The sequence below is a fragment of the Notothenia rossii genome (genome assembly GCF_949606895.1).
Source record: "Notothenia rossii genome assembly, chromosome: 10".
In the NCBI taxonomy this organism is placed as follows: Eukaryota; Metazoa; Chordata; class Actinopteri; order Perciformes; family Nototheniidae; genus Notothenia; species Notothenia rossii.
This window is the reverse complement of record NC_136908.1, coordinates 46,219,362-46,240,856: the sequence shown is the minus strand read 5'-3', so window position 1 is coordinate 46,240,856 and position 21,495 is coordinate 46,219,362. Positions and strand designations below refer to the sequence as shown.

Sequence of the window (21,495 nt, the reverse complement as noted above, 5' to 3'; positions counted from 1 at the left end):
AAGTGCCTGGATCACATTTATGTTTATCCTGAATATAGCTGTGCAAGCCACCTGATTTTTAAATAGTTTCCTAAGAAAGCAAACATACAGTTTCCGTCCAGAGATAGGAAGTAAGGTGTTACATATCGGACACACTGTTCTTTCGTGTGAACTAATGTTGGACATATTACATGCTGTCCACACACAATATCATACAGAGCAGAAACACATCACGCTGTGGTTTTCTGCATTTTAACTAACAAAACCCTTGAAAAACTATTGGCGCAGATACTTAAATGGACATTTAAAAAAGAAGGATACAGATATACAGTATATCCACAGGGGATACTTCCATATTGGGTTGAAATAAATGCACTGAGGCGGTAGTAGACACTACCAGCACCTTCACAATTAATCTGACTGTGATATACCCAGAAAAAATCCCACACACTCACGACTTTTAACAGGCAAAAACAACTGAGATTTGAGCATTATGGTGTCATTTCTACAGCCCAGGAGAGTTCCGTTTATCCAAATGTATGGTAACTGAGTTTGCGCTGCCCCAAAATATATGTGATAAATAATCATATTGACATTTATTGGACATGACAGCTGAGTACAATATAACAGGACCCAGGGGGCGCCCCCCAGAAAAGACAATCTTTGGCTCAAAACAAATTTTGCTGATAAGACCTGAAAGTGTGACGAAGCACAATCTTGTGTTTTTCCATTATCAATACAGTGTAACCCCAATAACCTACGCCTGATGATAACATCACAGATTGCACTCTGGAGTTTATTTTCTTGCTTTGACTAAACTCTCCAAAACCATAGAAATACCAAAAGCAAAAGAGTGACAGTTTTACACAGTTAAGGTGAAGGTCTGTTAAGGGGGTTATTAGTGCAGACTAATGTGGACTTACGTCGAGAAGTCATGTCTATTAAGCATTAGAGACAGAGAGTGTAGCATAGCATATTAAACATCAGAAATATCACAGCATTTCAAGAACAAGAAGCAGAGAACACATTTAGTAAACATCACAAAGAGAGAAAGGAATTGGGAGTAATGAAGTGTGAACTTGTTAGAGAACAGAGAGAAGTGTGAAGCATGGGGCAATTTACATTAGCACATTTTTGTTCCCACTTTACAGCTTGATTTGTGTCTTCTTGGAAAGGACTAGTGTCTCATGCACTTGTCATTATCTGGCTGACTGGTCCAGCTTTTGAAAATGAAGCCACACAAATGGATGTGTGATGATATTGTAAACTTCCCTGATGATGTCGCTTGGAACTGCTGCCACATAATGTTAGATGTATCAGTGCACACTACCTACTATACGACTGAAAGGCTAAAGCAGCTTATATTTCAAATGGGACGACAGTATAAAGCATGCATCAGGAGACGTTAGGCTGCACTCACTGTATTCCAGAGGAGATGAGGGACACACTGACAACCACCAGGTCCAGAATATTGAAATAGTTTCTACAGAATGAACCTTTATGGAGGACGGCCCCATAGGCTGTCATCTGTAGGGGTCAAAGTTCATATTTTAAAGAAGGATACAAGCACAGTTGAGTAAAAGTACATTTGGAATACAAGTAGATATAATACATTGTAAATATACTGTTAAAAGTAAAAGTCCTGCTTTCAAAATCTTACTTAAGTAAAAGTACTAAAGTATCGGCATCAAGTTGCACTTATTAGTAAAAGTACCCCTTAGTACCCGTAATGGCCCAATTCAGAATCCTGTATATATATTGAGTTACCGGGTAACTATCATGATCTGAATTATCTGTTTTTATGACAGCTTGTGAATGTAGAGCTTATTGAAATACTCGATATACTGCTGCTGTGTGTCTTAACCTGTAAATATATGTCAAAGTGTATATAAGGAGGAAAATACTCAGGTAAAGTAGAAGTACCTCAGAATTCTACTTAAGTACAGTTCTTGAGTAAATGTACTTTGTTACTATCCATCACCGGTGTACAAATAAAATAAACATTTGAATAAGTGCTTTTGACCTTTATCTCTGAGCAGGCATTACATAATACATGCATGGTGTTTACTGCAGAGGAAACATACTTCTATTATTTTATTATAAGTCTACTTTATAAAAGATTGGGATCACATTCAATTAAAGCAAATCAATCACATGTACAAGTTGCAGATGATACGTCCCAAATATGATGCATCATAAACTTTCTATACTACCTTAAGAATGATCTCAATGGTGAAGAGTCCAGTGAAAACATGATCTGCATATCCTAGGATCTGCAAAAGAGAAACACGATAACAGCTTTTTGTTTAGAGGTACCATAGCATGAAACATAGACAGAAACGTGATAACGTGCAGCTCTTCAGAGTTACAGCTGAACTAATGGTTAAATGTAGCATCGTCCTGGATGACTTCACCACATCCTGAATCAATAACGATGAGGTTCAGGTCTAAGGTAATGAGGTTTGATTAGACTCAAATTCTACGAGTGAATAGAGCGTAAACTGAAAAACAGGAAGTATAATTCCATTAAAGTTTCATGCTAAGGTTAATTGAGGTAGATTTGTATACAGAAACTATATAATAGCCAAATAAAATACAATACAACAGATCTTTAGGGCATCTTGCTCACTGAGAGAATAAACAATACACACAAACAGGATCAATGCTCATTCTTCACATTGGTCTACAGCTCACAAATGATAGCAATTAACCCTTAATAACATTTATATATAAGATTATGATGTTGCGCTTTAAGTGTACACAGCTGCAATGGTCTTAAAGATTAACAGGCGTTTCACATCTTCCTAACATGAAGCTAATCACAGTACAGTACTCTGGAAGAAATGTCATTAAGTGTACCAGCCAGTCACAATAAGCTCTGCTTCCTCTATATGTTGCTGTCGGCTATAACCCATTTAGTACAGAATTCATTTTGATGGGCAACTAATGATGACTATAGTGTTCGCCTTGTGTTTATTCTATACCCTTACATTCATGTTCTTTTATGGTGTGTGTTACCTGGTTTCTGAAGGAGTCATTCTTGACCGGGTCCTCTGCGGCCAGACTGATGCTGCTCAGCAGGATGAAGAAGAGGATGAGGTTGGTAAATATGTTGTGATTGACTATCTTATGGCACAGAACCCTGAATCTGAAAAACAAAGTGAATTCAAACACATTTCATTCTCATGATACAAAATGTATAGAACATTTGATATGATCAGAACATGACAGAGATGGGAATAGACACCGGGAGAAACTGTGGGGGGGAGAAAGGCAGGTCGGCTGACTGCAGAACCACAGCCTGCTCCTACTTGTTATCGTGACCAAAGACGAAGAAAGCGCGGGCCTCCGGCATGGGAATGGCCTTCTCCTTCAACTGAACGTCGGAGAGTGGTCTCGGCCTCGGACCCACCGGCATCTCAGGCTCCTCCTCCTCATCGTCTCCTGGAGAGGAAGGAAAGGGATAACAGTGAGAATAAATAAAATGCTGACGGGGGTAATGTTGCCTTAGCAGAGGTAGCAATGGATCCAAAGGAACAATTGGACTGAATCAAAATTCAATAAAGTACTTTAAAAAGTGTTGTTAAGCAGCTACTTGTATTCACAGGTTCTTGGTACCACGTTTCTATTCATATACTGTATACCTAAGAAAATGAACAACAATGGGACCCAAGACAGAATTTTTGATATATATATATATGAAGCAGTGTGAAATTAAAATATGTAATTATTAATATGAGATGAAAACTACTTTTTTAAGATGTTTGAGATGAGAATATTTATTTATTGGAGATGTCACATAGACCTGTAGAGTTTTTGGCAAGTTTTCATGACAACCATGTGTTACCTATGTAGTCGTTGGCAGGATATGGGTTCTTCTCCTCACTCTCATCTCCACAGTAGTCACCTATGCTAATCTGCAGGGGGAGAGCATTGCATTCAGTAACAAGTTCATTCATTTCTCTAACAACACTTTTAGATAATTGAAGACTGCAGATACTCTAGTCTGTATGGGTGTTTCTGTACCTTTGTGGCAGTGTTGGCCTCTCCATCGGAAGTGATGGACTTCAGCTCTATCTCCTTCTTCTTCTTCTTCTTCTTCTCCTTCTTCTTCTCCTCCAGGGGCAGCTTCTCGGCTAGACGCTTTTCTGGGATGGCCAACCTTGAAAGACAGAATATTAACAGCTTTCCCCTTTCCTAACCTTAACAATGTTAGCCCCATTTTAATCCACTAATGTGTAATGAATCACATCTAGATTAAGACCAGGAGAACAAAAAAAAAACACTTAGATTTTTGTAATGAGGGGGAGTATTTCAATCCCAGGGGGTGGCTGTGCTGATATCAAACCAAACAGATAGTGAGCAGGCAAATGTTTTTCCTAAGATCAATAGAGGTTGCAACCAAAAAGAAGACATGTAATGATTTGTCGAAGCTATTTTCCTCAGCTGCACTAAAATCTAACATTACCACTGCAGACAAATTGCCTTTGTCAGCAGTGAGACGCTTAAATTACCCAATAAAAAAATGGTTTCGACACAAAAGCAAAGCAGATAAAATGTCAGCCTGACTTAAAACCATAATGACATGTTCATGCTCTGATTGTAAATCATTTTTAGTACTTTAATTTCAAGGCTCGAGTATTACCGCCCTTGAATCCTATCCTACCTTTCCAGGTGTCACATGCAAGAAGAACTTTGTTTATTTTCCCCAGATAACTGTCCACCTGTCTTTCTTACCTGGCCAGTTTTTTCCTCTCCTTCTCCTCTTCTTCTTCTTTCTGGGCAGATGTCAGGCTCTCAGCATCTGCTAGATTGTCAACAGCGATGGCCAAGAAGACATTCAGTAGGATGTCTGTTCAGAAGGGTGAAGCTAAGGATGTTGCTGAACTAACAGATCATCAGTGTGGATGATAGCAAGCAATCCTGGCCGGCTGAGTAAATAAAGAGTAACCTTTCTGCATCTGAAAGACAATGAAGTCCCAGCTGCCTGAGCAGAGCTTCTTTGACCTCCAGCAAACAGTTCTGGCTTCATGACTGTATCCCCATGCAAAACACACCCTTCATCCTGCATCCTAAAGAGGGTTTGGATTTCGTTCAAATCACATCAGTCACATTGTTATCTGTTTGATGGGATGCAGTTTAACAGAATCAGAAACACAATTTGGCTGTCAATCTTTGCTCCAGACCTTTGATTGTTCACCAATTGCCTTCAGATCCACATGATACATGCTGCTATGTAATGTACGTATTTTAACTCAGGATACAGTTTCCGCAGATGAAGAGGATGATGAAGTAGATGCAGACCAGCATGCCGGGGAAGGACGGTCCACCGTATGCCATGATACCATCATACATCACAGAGTTCCAGTCCTCTCCTGTTAGGATCTGTGGATTCAGAAAGAAAATAAATAAAGGTCTGAAGAAGAAAAGCATTAAAAGTCTCACCCCTTTCACAGTTATTTATCTAATTCAATTGTAATACAAACTAGATTAGAGTATCTAACTTACATATCCCTAAACCCTGCACTTTATATGTATATGGTCTAAATCTGCACCTTATCAAAAGATGTTTGTTGATATTTATACATAACTAAGTACATCGATCTGAATTGTGTATTTGTTGAAACCTCATGCATCTGATTACTCTTTGCACTTTCTGGTTGTATGCAAACTGCATTTCGTTGTACTCTGTGCACAATGACTATAAAGTTGAATCTAAATCAAAATCTAAAATGAAATGACTTTCTGTACTGTAGAAATGTAGGAGTCAAAGTTCATCATTTCAAGTCAGGACAAGATGAGAACAAAAGCAAACACGGGAGGGAAACAAGAAGCAAATAGAGACATCTGCCTCACCTGAAACACGGTGAGCAGAGACTGGGGGAAGTTGTCAAAGGTGCTGCGTCGGGTCTCGTCAAAGTTGAATTTCCCTCCGAAGAGCTGCATGCCCAGCAGGGAAAAGATGATGATGAAGAGGAAGAGCAGAAGCAGCAGGGAAGCGATGGAGCGCACAGAGTTCAGCAGGGACGCCACCAGGTTGGACAGAGAGTTCCAGTATCTGGGGGGGGGGGGCACAGACGTCATGTTTAGTACAAGTCAAAATAATTGAGGCCTTCATCAGGGCAAGTACAACATGGTTCACTTTGGTTTGTTTTTGATCCGTGTTGGCAAGTACTCACATGACCTGTATAGACCAGTAAGTCACATGTTTTAGGTGGACAGGAAAAGTGACATTGAAGACCAAGACCACCAGAGGGAACGACAACAAATGTCAATACTAACCTGGTTATTTTGAAGATTCGCAGCAAGCGTACGCAACGTAGCACAGAGATGCCCAGAGGAGACATAACCTTGGTTTCCACCAGAATGGTTTCAAGAATGCCGCCACAAACTACAAAGCTGTCGAAGCGATTGAAGAGCGAAACAAAGTACGCCTGTGGAGATTTAAGACAGAAGTAAAACTTTAAGCGGAAAGTAGTGGAGGGAGGAGTTTCTCTTGAAAGTCTTTGAATGTATAAGAAATATTTTCACATAGAATTTATTTTTTAGATAAATAATGCTGTGAGCCACCGACCTGCAGACCCAAACTGTACATCTTTAACAGCATCTCGCCAGTGAAGAGTGCTAGCAACACCTTGTTGGCAATGTCTACAGAGGAGGCAAGAAAGGAGACGGAAAAAAAGGAGGAAGGGGTTAGAACAAGGAAATAGGGACCGAATAGAAAGGGACAGCAAAGGAAGATTAGTGGAAAAGGAGAGACAAGGCAAAAATAATGTAGCTACAAACACAACAAATAGAGTGTGTCTGCTTATGTACCTTGTACATCAGTTAACCACTGAGGCTGCTGGTGATGTTCAGAGGCGATGGTAAGAGTGTTGAGGAAAACCAGGAAGATGACCAGCCAATAGAAAACCTGCGATTTGACCGCTGCCCGGCACTTCCTCCTACACAGCCTGTTCCACCTCCGAGAGTATCGACTGAGGAGGAAGAAGCGCAGATTGAGAGAAAGAGAGAGATGGAGAGGTGAGAAAATATGGGAGAGAGGAGACGTAGTGATGAGGAGGGAAGTGGGAAAACAGCAGAGAGGCAGGAATGAACAATGGAGGAAATAAAGAGGAAGATCACGGGCCCATGAGAGAAGAAATAAGGAAAAAAAAAATGTTAAAAATTAACAAGTGAAGAAGAGAGTGGAAAAAAACAGCAGAGGAGAGAGAAAAGAAAGAAAGAGTCAGTTAGTCTGTCTGCAGCGTAGTGATGACATCACTCCTTGGTCGGTGGTTGTCTGTTTGAGAGCAGGAAATATTAGTCATCCTCAAAGACGATTCACACCAGAAGGAGATATGCACCATTAGAGGGGAAAATAACAAATGCTTATCCTGAGGAAATGATTGGAGGCTCAAATGTAAACGGAAATGTGTTATATTGTGATTCAACTATAAGGAAAGATCATGGTTACAACAAGAAGTAGATTATTTTAGTTTTAAAACTCTATTATGTCTTCTATTTAGACATCTGAACATGAGCATTTTAAGCTAATTTGCTCTTTTTCTGCCCTCTAATAAATACACTTTATTGATTTGAATAATCAGCTTTTATCCATAGCCATGTAATGGATCCATACCACAACTGCCCAAATCAATTATCTGTCTTTTCCTTGTTTGAGAGTATATGAGTATATTGATGATTTGTACTTGACCCCTTTCTCTATTGCCCCCCTGCAGCACCAGAGATTTGTCAGCATATGAACAACTAACCAGGAAGTGGAATTATTCCCTGTTTATACAAAATTCATGTTTCTTCTGTTTGAGTGTGTGTGAGCTATTTAGAGTCACTTATGGCACACAGCGGCTTTGGCCATGATGCACACACTGAATGTTACATGAGACACGACTCACAGCAACAGAACAAGCGGACATGCATTGTTACAGAAAGACACATGTCCCTTTAATGTCTGTGATGTTATTTTTGAAACATCTTTTGAGGCTCTTCAAAAGAACCTTAGTTACAAAACGTTGTCAATATTGACATGTTTCTGTCTTTAAAGAGGACAAAAAACCTCTTGGTATTTTAATATGGGTTGGAAAATGTCTGTTTTAGGAATTTGGGGATAATATAAGTACCACAGCAGAAGAGACACTAGAGAAGGTGGATTAAGGGACTATGGTAAACAACATGTACTAACCTGAACTTGGATTTGGAGATCCTATTTCTGGAACACAGAAAACAGAATGGAATTATACACACACATAACACACATATAGACAGGTACACAACATGGAAGGGGTGTTTGGAGAGGGATATTTGATCTTGAATTGACATTTGTAAAAATCAATTTTTTCGAATCAAATCACCCCAAGCAAACACATACAGTATACAGTGGCATCCAGCCAAGTGAACAATAAAAGCTTTAAGTTTGGATTTCCTCCAATCTCTCCTGGTGTGAAAAAACCTAATTTATAAATAGACAAATGTCTGTTGATTGTTCACCACTGTAACAACAAAACATACAGAGTACGGAAGACAAGAGATTATGGAAGATCTTATCTGGACGGAAAAGAAAAGAGGAGTGGAGAGGAGAGGGGAGGAGAGGAGAGGGGAGGGGAGGAGAGGAGAGGAAAGGAGACAGAGGAGAGGAGAAGAGAGGAGCGTAGAGGAGAGGAGAGGAGAGGGGAGGAAAGGAGAGGAGAGTAGAGTAGAGGAGAGGAGAAGAGAGGAGAGGAGAGGAAAGGAGACAGAGGAGAGGAGAAGAGAGGAGCGTAGAGGAGAGGAGAGGGGAGGAAAGGAGAGGAGAAGGGAGGAGAGGAGAGGAGAGGAGAAGAGAGGAGAGGAGAGGAGAGGAGAAGAGAAGAGAAGAGAAGAGAGGAGAAGAGAGGAGAGGAGAAGGGAGGAGAGGAGAAGAGAAGCGATGAGAGGAGAGGAGAGGAGAGGAGAAGAGAAGAGAAGAGAGGAGAGGAGAGGAGAAGAAAGGAGAGGAGAGGAGAGGAGAAAGGAGGAGAAGAGAGGAGAGGAGAGGAGAAGAAAGGAGAGGAGAGGAGAAAGGAGGAGAAGAGAAGAGAGGAGAGGAGAGGAGAGGAGAAGAAAGGAGAGGAGAGGAGAGGAGAAAGGAGGAGAAGAGAAGAGAGGAGAGGAGAGGAGAGGAGAAGAAAGGAGAGGAGAGGAGAGGAGAAAGGAGGAGAAGAGAAGAGAGGAGATAGTTTTTCAGTGAGATGAGTGTCCTGACTCGGTCTATAGCAGCAGATGAATTGACGGACCAAAGCAATGAAGTGACTCACTGCCTGACTGAACGGAGGATAAAATGACTGACTGGCTGGGTATGGAGGCTGACATTACACGCGTCTCTCCCCTCCGTGTGCCCGTCTCCATTATGGAGATCAGCAGGCGTCCAAGTAGCTCCAACCCAGAGGACTATGTCTACGGCAATGTGAAGAGACACTGCTGCTAGTCCAACCTGTTGCAGTCTCACCGAGAAAAGATGAAGACTCGTATTTCCAGTCCTGGCAAGGTTTCCTACTCGTTTGGTTTGGGACAGTCTGACGGAGAGTCACTTATTTCACAAACACTTCAGGAGTCATTATTTTAAAGCTCCTCGTGGACAAGAGAAAGGAGATGGATGCTAGAATTGAATACGCTTTTATTTTAAAAACCAAATGAGGAATGATTGTGCTTTAGATTTGATGCACGACAGCTTTTATAGTGCACAAATACGAAAAAGCATTTCGTGCTTTATCTTTTTCTAAATATGAATCTTTAATGCAGGCAAGATGTAGTGCTATCTCGAGCTGCAGCAATAAGTCAATAGAAAGAAAAGGAACTATAAGGAAATAATGGAACAATTATGATGGCTTCTCTCATTTATTTTGCATTATGAGCCGAGGTTGTGTCAGCTCAGGAAGACACAGATATGATGCCTTCTTTGTTTTGAGTTGTTTTGGTCTGACGGGACAAACACAAACAACATAACAAAGACGAAGTAACAGATGGACAGCGAGAGTACAGATAAACAACAGTGTGCCATCCAAGTGTGCCTCCAGTGTTGCTGATTTAGTTTTATTTCACAACCATTCCATTTTAAATGTCTATGTCGTACTGCACATTAACTCTCTCTATTCACTTCTATTCTGCTCTGATCTCAGAGCAGTTTGTGTGTAGGTGTGTTTGCTTGTATGTGCTGAAGTGGTAAAGTGGGCCTGCCAGGGTCATGCTCCTGCCTGGCCTTCAGTCTAAGAAAGAAAGCAACGCACATGTTGAATAATGTAAAAAATGAAGGAGAGGGGGGGGGAGCAGGGGCGGGTGAGTCAGCTGTTCGTGAGCTCCCACAGGGGAGGGGGGGGCACTTCACCAGCCAACACAAAAGGTGAGAGTGAGCAGAAACAGACGGAGAGAAGAAAGGGAAATTAAACTGCATTACATTTAGATGAGATGAACCATGTAATGTTTTGGGAATTTTTAATGAGTCCATAATGAGGGTCAACTTCTTAAATATGAGCCCAAAACAAATGTTCAAATTTGGATGTTGTTTATTTTTTGAATAATAAAAGAAAAAGATTAAGGCACTGTGGTTTAGAGAAGGTTTAATTCCTCATAGCCTGACCTATATCTAATGAAGGTCACAGATTATTCGGAGGTAGAGAAAGAAGAGTCATTTCCTTTCACTCTGCTCTCCTCTAACCAGCCCCATTGTCGGGATTCTTCCAAACCTCTTTGAGCTTGATGAGGTCCGCCCTGGTGACCTCAGTGAAGGACGGAGCCAGGACAGGCCTCTCTTACCTTGTCTAACACTAAATTGCTTATTGAGGAGAGAGGCAGGATGGAGGTCAGTCTTGGGACGGACAGAAGGTGACCATGAGAGCTGGGGGATAAGAGAAGGAGAAGAGGGTGTGTATGAGAGAGGGTGAGGTACTTACGCTAGCCGGGTACAGCAGGTCTCCCCCTCCACGTCTCCCCCGGGGGCATTGTCTGTGTTGACGGATTCATTCTCACTGGCTGGCATGCTCACTGAGAGACCGAGGAGCAGAGCACGAGGAAGAGAGGAAGTGACAGAAAGGGAAGAAAAAAGAGAAAGATGAATTAACACTCTATATTGTATGCTGGTTTTATACATTATTATATCTAAAGCTTGAGGACTCCAAACGTTCAGTCACCTTTACATATATAGTACTACACACACTTAAAAGGCTATAAAGTGCATTCGTTCCTATTTAGTGAGGAGCTGCACTATTTTAAGTCCCACAATGTGAAAATATTTGTTTCTATAAGAGTAAAAAGAGTGATTTTTCACAAAAGTAAAATGTAAATATTTGCACTGATTGCCTAACTAATTAGAAACTAACAATATGTACTGCTAAGGGATCCTGGGAAACAACCACTGCAACAGCTATTAGGAAGGATCTCAACTTTTAAGCTGAAGGATTGCTTAACTCTGTTTGAGCTAAATCATTAAAAAAGCCTTTTGTGATTTAATAGCTCATGGAGATTGAAAGAAAAAACACGCTTGGTCTTTGGTCTGCAAACTTCCCGGAGGATGTCGAAGCTTAACTGCAGCCAAGGTTTTGAGAAAAACTGGAAATGCTTTTTATACAGTCATCTATGTAAACTTCAATCGAGCTGTGAGAGATGTGGCAGGATTTATGTCAATGCAAACATCTGAAAATGAATTAACTTTTCAAGATGTTTTTTCTGTGGGAGTTCGCAAACAGGTGGGAAGCTCAGTGAGCCCAAGCTTTCTTAGTTTGGAGACTTTGAATGTGTCACTTTGTCCTTATTTAAAGACAGGTTTCAAGGTGCATACACATGGAAGGATGAATATCAGGGGAGATGGAGGTGGTAAAGAAAGAACAGAAGTCATTTGAATTGGTAGTTAAGGATGGAAAAGTGTAGGGAGGGAGGGATGGAAGCATCATGGGAGGTGTAGATTGAAGGAGAGGAAAAATAGGATAAATGTGGGAATTGCTGTTTGAGGGACTGATACATTGCTTTTTATTGCTTCTGTCAGTCTTTGCTCGCCTGCGGGAATAAGCTGCACTCCCCTCACTGTCACCTCAAACACTTATTGTATCACCCTGTGGGTACAACAGTCAGATACTGATAGGAATCTCAATGCGTCTTGTATTAAAGGAAGATATCCCCCGTTAAATGAAGCCAGACCCACTCTTGCAAAACGGCTTTAAACACAAAACCAAGGGACATGATTGGTTCCTTAAGATGAGAGCGCTTTCTCAAAACGGCACTATCCAATCTCGACTTTACTTTTTTTAGTAATTCCAAAATGGTCTAAGACATGAAGAGCTTGCCATGTAATCATGCCTGGGCTCTTGTATATAAAATCGCTTTCAAAACACAATTTGAACCCTGACATTGTCCCTAATGCATAAATATTGCAAAAATAAAATGTTTTTTTATATCAAGAGCTCAATAAAAAAACTGAAACCTTGACCTTAACTAAATGTATTATGTCAAAAACATCGCACATAACTGTATTAGGTTAGTTGAAAGCAATAATATTAACTTGAACCTAATATTTAGTATTAATTAATGTTATTGCTTTCAACTAACCAAATACAGTAAAGTGAAATATGTTGACATGATACATTTAATTAAAAGCAACATTTCAGTTTCTTCAGTGCTGCTTGTAAGCACTTAGCTAGCATAATACATTAAAGTAAGCTCATTGAGTTAACAGCGTGCTTTGCCGAATGCCTTGTGATGGATGAATTCTGCTGTGGAGATCAGGACGGTCTCAGTGAACATTAAGGCCTCTGCTGTGAACACGCTCAATGTTTCTCACTTCGCCACGTGCCACCTGCTGCTATGCTACTTAGTTAAAAGCACTCGGGGCCCTCAAGTGTCTCTCGAGGCTAAAGCCTTTCAAATATATAACCAGCCCTGTGCCTTCTCCTCAATGGAGCTCTGAACTAGTTTAATACCTATTGTTAGAGTAAACCCCAAAGACTTGAGACACGGAGAGGAGGAACGAGATGAAAAAAAAACTAAGGAAGGATCAAGGAGCATGGGAGGGAGATAAATGGAGGGAGAGTTATAAGAAAGACAAGTTTTCAAGGCAAAATAGGAATTCATTAACTCTAACCAATGTTGGCATGTGTGAATGAGAAAATATATGAAATAAAAGCATTGAAAATAAGCGGGCCAACAAAAAGGCATTGAACTTGATGAGGACAAAATCCTTCACTGAAGTAGTCTTTTGGGGAAAAGAAAAATGTGTGTGTGTCCTCTAGTGCAGTGGTCCCCAACCACCGGTCCGCGGACCGGTCATTTGGTACCAGGCCGCAGAGAAAGATTGAATACAAAAATATTTTATAAAAATATTATAAACATTTATTTTATAAAAATATTGTACAAAAATATGTTGATTTATTGATTATCAGTCTGAAAGACGTTTACATTTTCGCGTGCCGTGAGTTATTACAGTGATACCTTTTTTCTGTAGCCCAACTCATAGAAAACCGCCCATCTGGCAAAACTGAGCTCGAGAGCAGTTTGGACTCTGGAATGTCATAACGCTGTGATTTTCGTTTGGATTACTGGTCTGGGTGAAGCATGCGAGTGTGTGTGTATTTTTGCGTTTGTGTGTATTGCGTTTGTTTCCCGGGGAAAACAGTCACAAGAAACACCGGCTGTTGTTATGCCTGTTGTGAGGTTAAGTTACTCAGTTCTCCGCTTGTAATTATGCCGTTACAAGCTTCAAAGTTGTATTTATCATCTGAATTTGCCGAAACAAGTTTAATATTCTGAAAGCCAAGACTTTGACGAGTGAGAGGTGCCAGTCATCTTCCCTACAAGCGTCAAACATGTATTTATCGTGTGATTTTGGAAATAAAAGTTTAATATTCTGAAAGCCAATACTTTGTTTATTTAAAGGTCCCATGTCATGCTTTTCTGGTTATTACCCGTCCCCTCTTGTGTTATGTAGCTTTTTCTGCATGTCTGCAGAGTAAAAAACCCTCAAAGTACACCCTGTAGCGAGTACAACTCTAACACAGAAAATACCTGTCTATGCTGCCCCAGAACGCTTTGTTGGGTATAGTGACGTATTTCGGGTATAGTGACGGAACGGCTCCGCAGATTGCTCCAAATCAAATCAAATGGACCAATCCGCGGAGCCGTTACGTTCGCGGAGCCGTTGCGTTTGGACCAATCCGCAGACTTCCTCACACACACACACACACACACACACACACACACACACACACACACACACACACACACACACACACACACACACACACACACGGTGGGACTGGTGTGGGTTCGCTGTGTCTCGCTGTCTCGCAGACGGCCACTGGGCGAACAGGGAGGGGGGGGGGCGAGCTCCAACAAGCTGTTTAGGACAGAGTGAATACACATACTATACAGAGATGCTGTATGAGAAACCAATGTGAGTTTGGAACAATATAATTATGATCAGTAGAAGTTGCCATGACATGGGACCTTTAAAATCAAACAAAACACCCGAAACCCGAGAAACTATTTTTTTACGCAAATCCAAGTTTATTCTGAAATGAGCCGTTGCGACTTCCGACTGATTTTGATAGAGCGGTTAATATTAAACCCACAAAAAGACCTACTAAAAACAAGCTGGAAAAAATGAGTGCAACACAAACTTGTTTAAAGAGAGTAGACTGGACATAAGCAACACACTGCGGGTGTCATTGTGTCCCATTAACCCTAGATTGGACCGGCTTGTTGCAGAGACACATGCTCAGGGCTCCCACTAATTCAGCGTAGGCCTAATAATTGTGAGTTGTATTTCTGTGCACTTTATATTTGTTTTTATGCCGGTGTTCAACTGGTTATTGTGTTAACTGGTTAGATCTGCTTACGCATTTACTTTGATTACCTCCTTCTTTTGCAGTGCGAGAGACTTTGAGACAGCAAACTGTGTTGAGTCAGTGTTTGAACGGGCAGATTGTCTGTAAACTGCAGCATATAAATGAAGCCTGCAATAAATAAATACAATCAATTGAACTATAGCCGAGGTAATTAAGGTCTGAACCCATGCTCTGAAAAACGCTACTGCATGTTGTCTAATCGTCTGTGCCGCGGTGCCGTAGACACGTTTTCTGTTGTTGTGGTTGTTGTTGCAATTATATACCTTTGTGATGTGTTTGATTGCAGCATTCAACCCAATGGAAAATAGAAAACCAGTTAACTCAATAACCAGTTAAACAGGTGGTATTATTTTATTTCGTCATATTTATCCCCCCACTACAAAATATTTTCTTACATGAAACCGGTCCGTGGCGCAAAAAAGGTTGGGGACCGCTGCTCTAGTGTAGGCTACAGAACAGATTTGAGTGAACATACTAAAATAGCGTTCGAGCCAGATATTATTCGTCAATGACACCATCTGGTAATTTCCAGAGATTTATTTAGTTGATCAAATATTTAAAAACAAACCCAAAAAGGACAGTGAATTCATATTTATTATCCTCTACCAAATATAACATAATATTTTGAGGATTATCATGCAGTCTATTTATGACAATAATCTTATATTTTGAATTTTAGTCTCTCTTTTTGCACACTAGGCAATTGTCACATTATATGGGGATTCAATTAACTAGTGAACTGCTAGTAATCATGCACTTAGCAGTAGATGAACAGTATCTTACATTTATACTCAACAATATGACAAGTGCTGGGTGAAAATGATAAAAAGGCTAAAATTCAAATTTGGTAGCTATTTCTGTATTGTCCTTGACAATCAGAGCTAGCATGGCTAACGACAGGGCAGGGGGATTTTAGGGAAAGGAATTTAAAACAACAAGAAGAGGACTGTGGCATCACAAATGTGTTTGTCGTCATGCACGGTGTGTAAACCGCACTTGTTTCATGTGATGAAATTGTCCTCCTGATTATTTTTTTTTCAGGCAGATGCGAACAGTTTCTCTCCTACAAACCTAGAAAGGAAAACGGTGGCTGCATCTCAATACAGAAATTAAGTTTTCTCCTCATGTCCTTTTCCCCCTGTACTGATAGTTCTTGTCTTTTTCGATTATAGGTGATTTGAAGTTAAGGGCCATGAAACACGGTCAAGGTTTTAATGCAATGAAGACATACAATGTTGGCAGCAGGATGAAAATGATTGGCAAAAGACCAAGTCTCCACTGCGATACGGTATTTTTATATATGGCTTCGATATAGGGTAATTGTTTGAGGTGAACAAAAGGGGTAACAAAGACAATGAGAATAAACTTATTTACAGTTAAAGAGGCAGCCACTGAAAAAAATAAAAACCGGTTCCTAGTACAATGCAGGAGAAGAGGAGAGGATGAGGAGAGGTGCGGTTCGCTTGCATGTCTAAAATAAGGTTTCCAGTCAATGTTGAACTAGTGTTGAACCATGCAGACAGACGCACACGCCTTACGAATGAAAGCCGCATTTCTCTTCACGGCTCCACGCAGAGAATGAAAGCGGCTTTTACCTGGGGATAGAGAGCACGGCTCAACAACACAAACACACACACACACACACACACACACACACACACACACACACACACACACACACACACACACACACACACACACACACGGATACACACACAAATAGCACTTACAATCAGCACAAATACAGAAATGCACACAAACTTCATATTCAAAAACACATAATCACATTTACTCATAGCGCCTCTGATGACATGAACGACCTGTTAGAAGGAACCATGAACGCCTCTGCAAAGAAAACACCTCATTACATCACTCTATTAATATCATTTTGGACAAAATATATGACTACCTTTTTCTGTTTTGTACCATTTAGTTTCATTGCCAGATTCTCGATGGTAAAGAGAAATGACCATGGAGAAAGAGAGAGGGAAAGTGGAAGTACTCGTGTTTTTCGAGTGTCAACATTCAAAAGCAGGTTGCAGTGCTCTTTTCAATGAGCAGCATTACGTACAATATATTTCTCCATCATAATCTCCTTCCTCTTGGCCTTCACAAACGTCATTGTTTGCTGTCCACTTCAGCCCTTCCTCTCATAGTATTTGCACCATTGTGAACCAGAAAATTCCTCAGCTCGCTCCTCTGTACCGAGATATTTCAATTGTTGGATTCGGCTCATTCTTTTCAAGTGATTTACATATGATTGTCCAAGCATACTGTAAAAGCAATATCCTTTGAGTGAGTCAATGTGTACTGTGCTGCTCATGTAACACAAGAGGTTCCCAATGTAGGATCAATAAAGTATCCTTCTATTTATCTATCTATCTGTAGAATAAATAAAACTGCATTCAGAGATATGAAGCATAAAATATAGTAAACATCCGGTACACAAACATTTACATCCAAGGAGCGCACACATACAAATCAATCCTCACAAGTAGGTTTCATATTTCAAGGGAAAAAACAGGACATTTAAAGACAAAGACATGCTCAGCTACACGTGCAAACAGAAATGACATTCTAAAATAAAAAAGCTTTTTATGATCTATTACTGTACGACAATGTCAAATAGCAAACACAGCCAATCTACTTGTGCCATTAAAACACAATCAAAAATGTATCTTGTAATTGACTAATGTACCTTTATAAAGGCCAAAGACTTTAAAGGGGCCATATTATTCTTAATTTCAGGTCCATATCAATATTTAGTGCCTCTACTGTGACATGTTTACATGCTTTAATGTTCAAAATTGGCTCTATTTTTCTCATACTACCTACATTAGTGGAGACCATGACAGAATGGTTTGAAGTATGCTGACACTTTTTTAAGAGGCAACATATGAAATCTATTGAAAACATTTTTAGATTAGCAAAATAAAGCTACACTTCCATCTTACATACTCTCCATGATTATCACCAATAAATGGAGTGGGCATAATTGAAATGTAGTTTTATAACTGGGAAATTAGCGATGTTGGCTAAAGCTGCCCCACTTACAGTTTTTTGTGACAGTGGATCAATGGGGACTGTCCACGACACTATAAACAAATAAACTAAACTAAACTAACAGATAAACAAGATACCTGAAGTATTTTACTCCTCAGTATGCTCCTAAGGAGGTATGTTGACCACCCCCCTTTCTCCTAAGCAGTCGTACTATGAAAGACAAACACAACCATGGTCACGACTGAATACTCATGGAAACATGTGTCCCGGCACAGGGATGCACACATACCATCCTGATCCTGAGGGTCAGCAGAGGGGCTGAGCCAGGCCAGCTTACTGCTGTTCTCCCCCAGGTGGGCGGGGGACACTCCTGCCAGACAACAGCAGCAGGAAGCCAAGACAAGAGGGTGGCATGCAAGGACAAGATGGCAGAGGGTGAGCACATGCAACACACACACAGACATGCACATGCAGTATGCATGAGACTACAGGCAAAACACGCAAATGTGCATACTGCAGCGAAAACACATCATATGATATATATACACATAAATAAATAAAGCACTAACACAACATTCATATCACATCACATATCATCACAGTTGAGTGTGTATGTGTGTCAGACAGGATTGCAGACTCAGAAAGGATAGCTGAAATGTTTTAGAAACTTTTGACCCCTGCAAACTCACTCATGCTGTTACTGTAGCCTATCATGTGAAGATGGGATGATTGATAGACAGGTAGAAAGATGTGTGTGGTCTCTGTACGAGTGTGTGGTCAAGTGCTATGACTTGTTCTTGTCCCAGGTAATGTCACACACACACACACACACACACACACACACACACACACACACACACACACACACACACACACACACACACACACACACACACACACACACACACACACACACACACACACACACACACAATATTTATATCCCCTTTTTATCTCAACATCTATTCTCCCTCTCATCTCTCTCTCTTTGCAATCCTGTCTTCCATTCTCCATATCTGTGTGTGTGTGTGTGTGTGTGTGTGTGTGTGTGTGTGTGTGTGTGTGTGTGTGGGTGTGTGTGTGTGTGTGTGTGTGTGTGTGTGTGTGTGTGTGTGTGTGTGTGTGTGTGTGTATGTGTGTGTGTGTGTGTGTGGGTGTGCTCCCTGGGCAACAGACACACAATGCCCTCATTCATCTTCCCAAAGGATGGTCCATCCCATCGAGGAGGTGGCGAGACATAGCCATAAGAGAGCAAGTGCTTTCTTATTTTTTTACCTTCACAAACAGAGGGATGATTGATCTTTGAGGTGGATAACTTCTGATCACATGTATCAATCATGCTGTCATCTAAAAAATGTATTCTGTTTAATAATTGTAATGGATTTAATCTCGCACGAGACAAACTAACTACAGACTACAACTAACTTGGTCTTGTCTTGACATAGCACATTATGTCAGTGATCTAGAACAAAAACAATATGAATCTAAGAGGCACTAATTGTGTGATGTGACATTTAAAAATAGTGTGCCCAATTGGGGCCACATACTGTATTTGTTTGTTTGTTAATGCGCCACACACTGCTGATGTGTTCTGCCACACTGATTGGCCCAGAGGAGCACGGCGCTAACAGGTGAAAACAAGAAGATTTGTTACGGATTAGCCACAGGAGTGCTGTGCCTTATTTTCATGTAAATTGGGTCATTGCTCATTCAACCATAGTAATGTCTTGAGCCTAACTGAAAGATTAGATCATCATTTTTTTATTATTATCTTCTTCCCTTGCCCATCATCAGTGTTTCTCAGAGTGAGCCGCAGCCACCTCTGCATATTTAGTCCTCATCACTCATTGATTCATCATCGATGTGAGGAAACGGAGCTCCAAGCAGTTATAACAGAGTTCACAGGACATACTGAACAATGCTTGCTCAGAAATAGTACAGGCATTGTGTCAAACCGCTGCCTCTCTTTCGCATTATCCCTCTCTCTTTTTCGATCTATCTTCTCTGAGATCAAACGTCCAGGTCAAAAGAGGTTACTGCTGGACTCTCCCTCCCCAGGAAACAAAGCTCACTCCTCCTGGGGAGACTTGTACCATGTGAACATTTCTGTCACAAAAGAGTGTATACCTACAGTGTGTGTGTGTGTGTGTGTGTGTGCCTGTATGTGTGTGTGTGTGTGTGTGTGTGTGTGTGTGTGTGTGTGTGTGTGTGTGTGTGTGTGTGTGTGTGTGTGTGTGTGTGTGTGTGTGTGTGTGTGTGTGTGTGTGTGTGTGTCCAGAGGCTATTAGCTGCAGTCTGACACATTCCACTAATATCTAAACAGGTTTTGAGCCTCGGGGGGGTTCTTAGCCAAAGCAGCAGATTGTCTGTCAGCCACTCCATCAGTCACTCACTGCAGTCTCATCGTCATTCAATGACGATGAGACTGCAGTGAGCTCAAGACCTACAGACTAACCCTAAATCTGACACAAACACGTGCGCAGTTAACCTCACACCTTCTTATATCCTCAGATATAAACACAATAGAAACATAAATCTTAACTGCCAACACTACCACACAACAATTCATAAATCACACACACACACATCCCGAGGCGAACTGCAGGAAGTAAATAGATCGACTCTCGCCCTTGGCATATTTTACCGTTAAACACAGACACACACTGTAGTACTCACGGTTTCTAGGTTTGTCATCGTCCATGCCCTCCTCTTCATTCTCTGGGTCAATGTCTTCAGCCTGAGTGATCCAGTCTAAATAGCCCTATATTCACCACACATATGAACACACAAGCAAAGAAAACACTGGCTGCTTAGCAGTGCTTATCAACAAAACAAAAATTGTTTCTATCAAATGTTATGGTATTCATTATGTTTCTCAATGTTCCCTATTCTTATACTAAAAACTGAGATGATTTAAGGACATATATTAGTGACAACAACAGCATCTTTCTTTATTCTTAATGTTAATTCATGTTATTATTTTTAAATTAATCTTAATGTATACACATGGCTGTCTCTTTGATTTACTCTTTTATCCTCCTCCATCGATCTGTAAATAATGTGTTACCTATTAAAATGTATTTAAATAAAGTTTGCTTTGATTTCTATGGTTACCTGGCAGTAATTAACATTGAATTGTAGTTGCAGACAAAGACTCTTGCAGCTTCTATTAAACATGCAGAGAAAGAACCGCCTACCTTGAGGTCCTCCTCTAGCTGCTGTTTTTCTCTGAGTTTCTGGAAGTCACCACGTGCTTTGGCCTTCTCTCTCTCCTTGGAAAACTCTCTGGGAGGAGGGAAATAGGATGGAGGGGTTTGGGGGATAGAAAGAGGGATAGAAAGGAAACAGTGACAGAGGGAGAGAAAAAAGAATCTGAAAATCTAAACTGAAGTGCAAACCATGTGACAATGCTGTGATAATACAGAACATTATTCAGTGTGTCAGGACAGGAAGGAGGGAAAACCTGCTAAATAGAGTGAAACATGTGAAGAGAAACAAGCTCTGCCAAGGAGATACAGTGTTAGTATGCTAATACAGATGAAGCACGCCCAGACAGACAGAGAGCTGGATTCACAGCTCAGACAATCCAATTCATACAGATATATTGTTAAGCAGCCAAGAGATATACAGTTCCAATCGGTTCTGTTTAAAGGTTGGTAGACATGGT

At 40.7% G+C, this 21,495-nt stretch overlaps 1 protein-coding gene across 29 annotated transcripts in view; it reads right to left on the bottom strand.

Annotated features, from left to right (window-relative positions):
• Nucleotides 1-21,495, bottom strand: part of cacna1c (calcium channel, voltage-dependent, L type, alpha 1C subunit) — a 213,472-nt gene that overhangs the window by 33,913 nt on the left and 158,064 nt on the right. For 20 of the 29 annotated variants that reach the window (XM_079653915.1, XM_079653914.1, XM_079653918.1 and 17 more), the window contains exons 9-25: nucleotides 21,026-21,113; nucleotides 20,505-20,589; nucleotides 16,364-16,420; nucleotides 10,884-10,974; nucleotides 8,162-8,188; nucleotides 6,796-6,956; nucleotides 6,554-6,627; nucleotides 6,262-6,413; nucleotides 5,836-6,037; nucleotides 5,244-5,364; nucleotides 4,717-4,831; nucleotides 4,006-4,141; nucleotides 3,827-3,896; nucleotides 3,291-3,423; nucleotides 2,998-3,127; nucleotides 2,193-2,252; nucleotides 1,400-1,506 (exon numbers count right to left, since the gene is read on the bottom strand). In XM_079653915.1, coding sequence (XP_079510041.1) covers nucleotides 1,400-1,506; nucleotides 2,193-2,252; nucleotides 2,998-3,127; nucleotides 3,291-3,423; nucleotides 3,827-3,896; nucleotides 4,006-4,141; nucleotides 4,717-4,831; nucleotides 5,244-5,364; nucleotides 5,836-6,037; nucleotides 6,262-6,413; nucleotides 6,554-6,627; nucleotides 6,796-6,956; nucleotides 8,162-8,188; nucleotides 10,884-10,974; nucleotides 16,364-16,420; nucleotides 20,505-20,589; nucleotides 21,026-21,113 — 1,809 coding nt within the window. The remainder of the gene's footprint in view (nucleotides 1-1,399; nucleotides 1,507-2,192; nucleotides 2,253-2,997; nucleotides 3,128-3,290; nucleotides 3,424-3,826; nucleotides 3,897-4,005; nucleotides 4,142-4,716; nucleotides 4,832-5,243; nucleotides 5,365-5,835; nucleotides 6,038-6,261; nucleotides 6,414-6,553; nucleotides 6,628-6,795; nucleotides 6,957-8,161; nucleotides 8,189-10,883; nucleotides 10,975-16,363; nucleotides 16,421-20,504; nucleotides 20,590-21,025; nucleotides 21,114-21,495) is intronic. The other 9 variants (XM_079653900.1, XM_079653901.1, XM_079653916.1 and 6 more) reach the window with 3 other exon arrangements.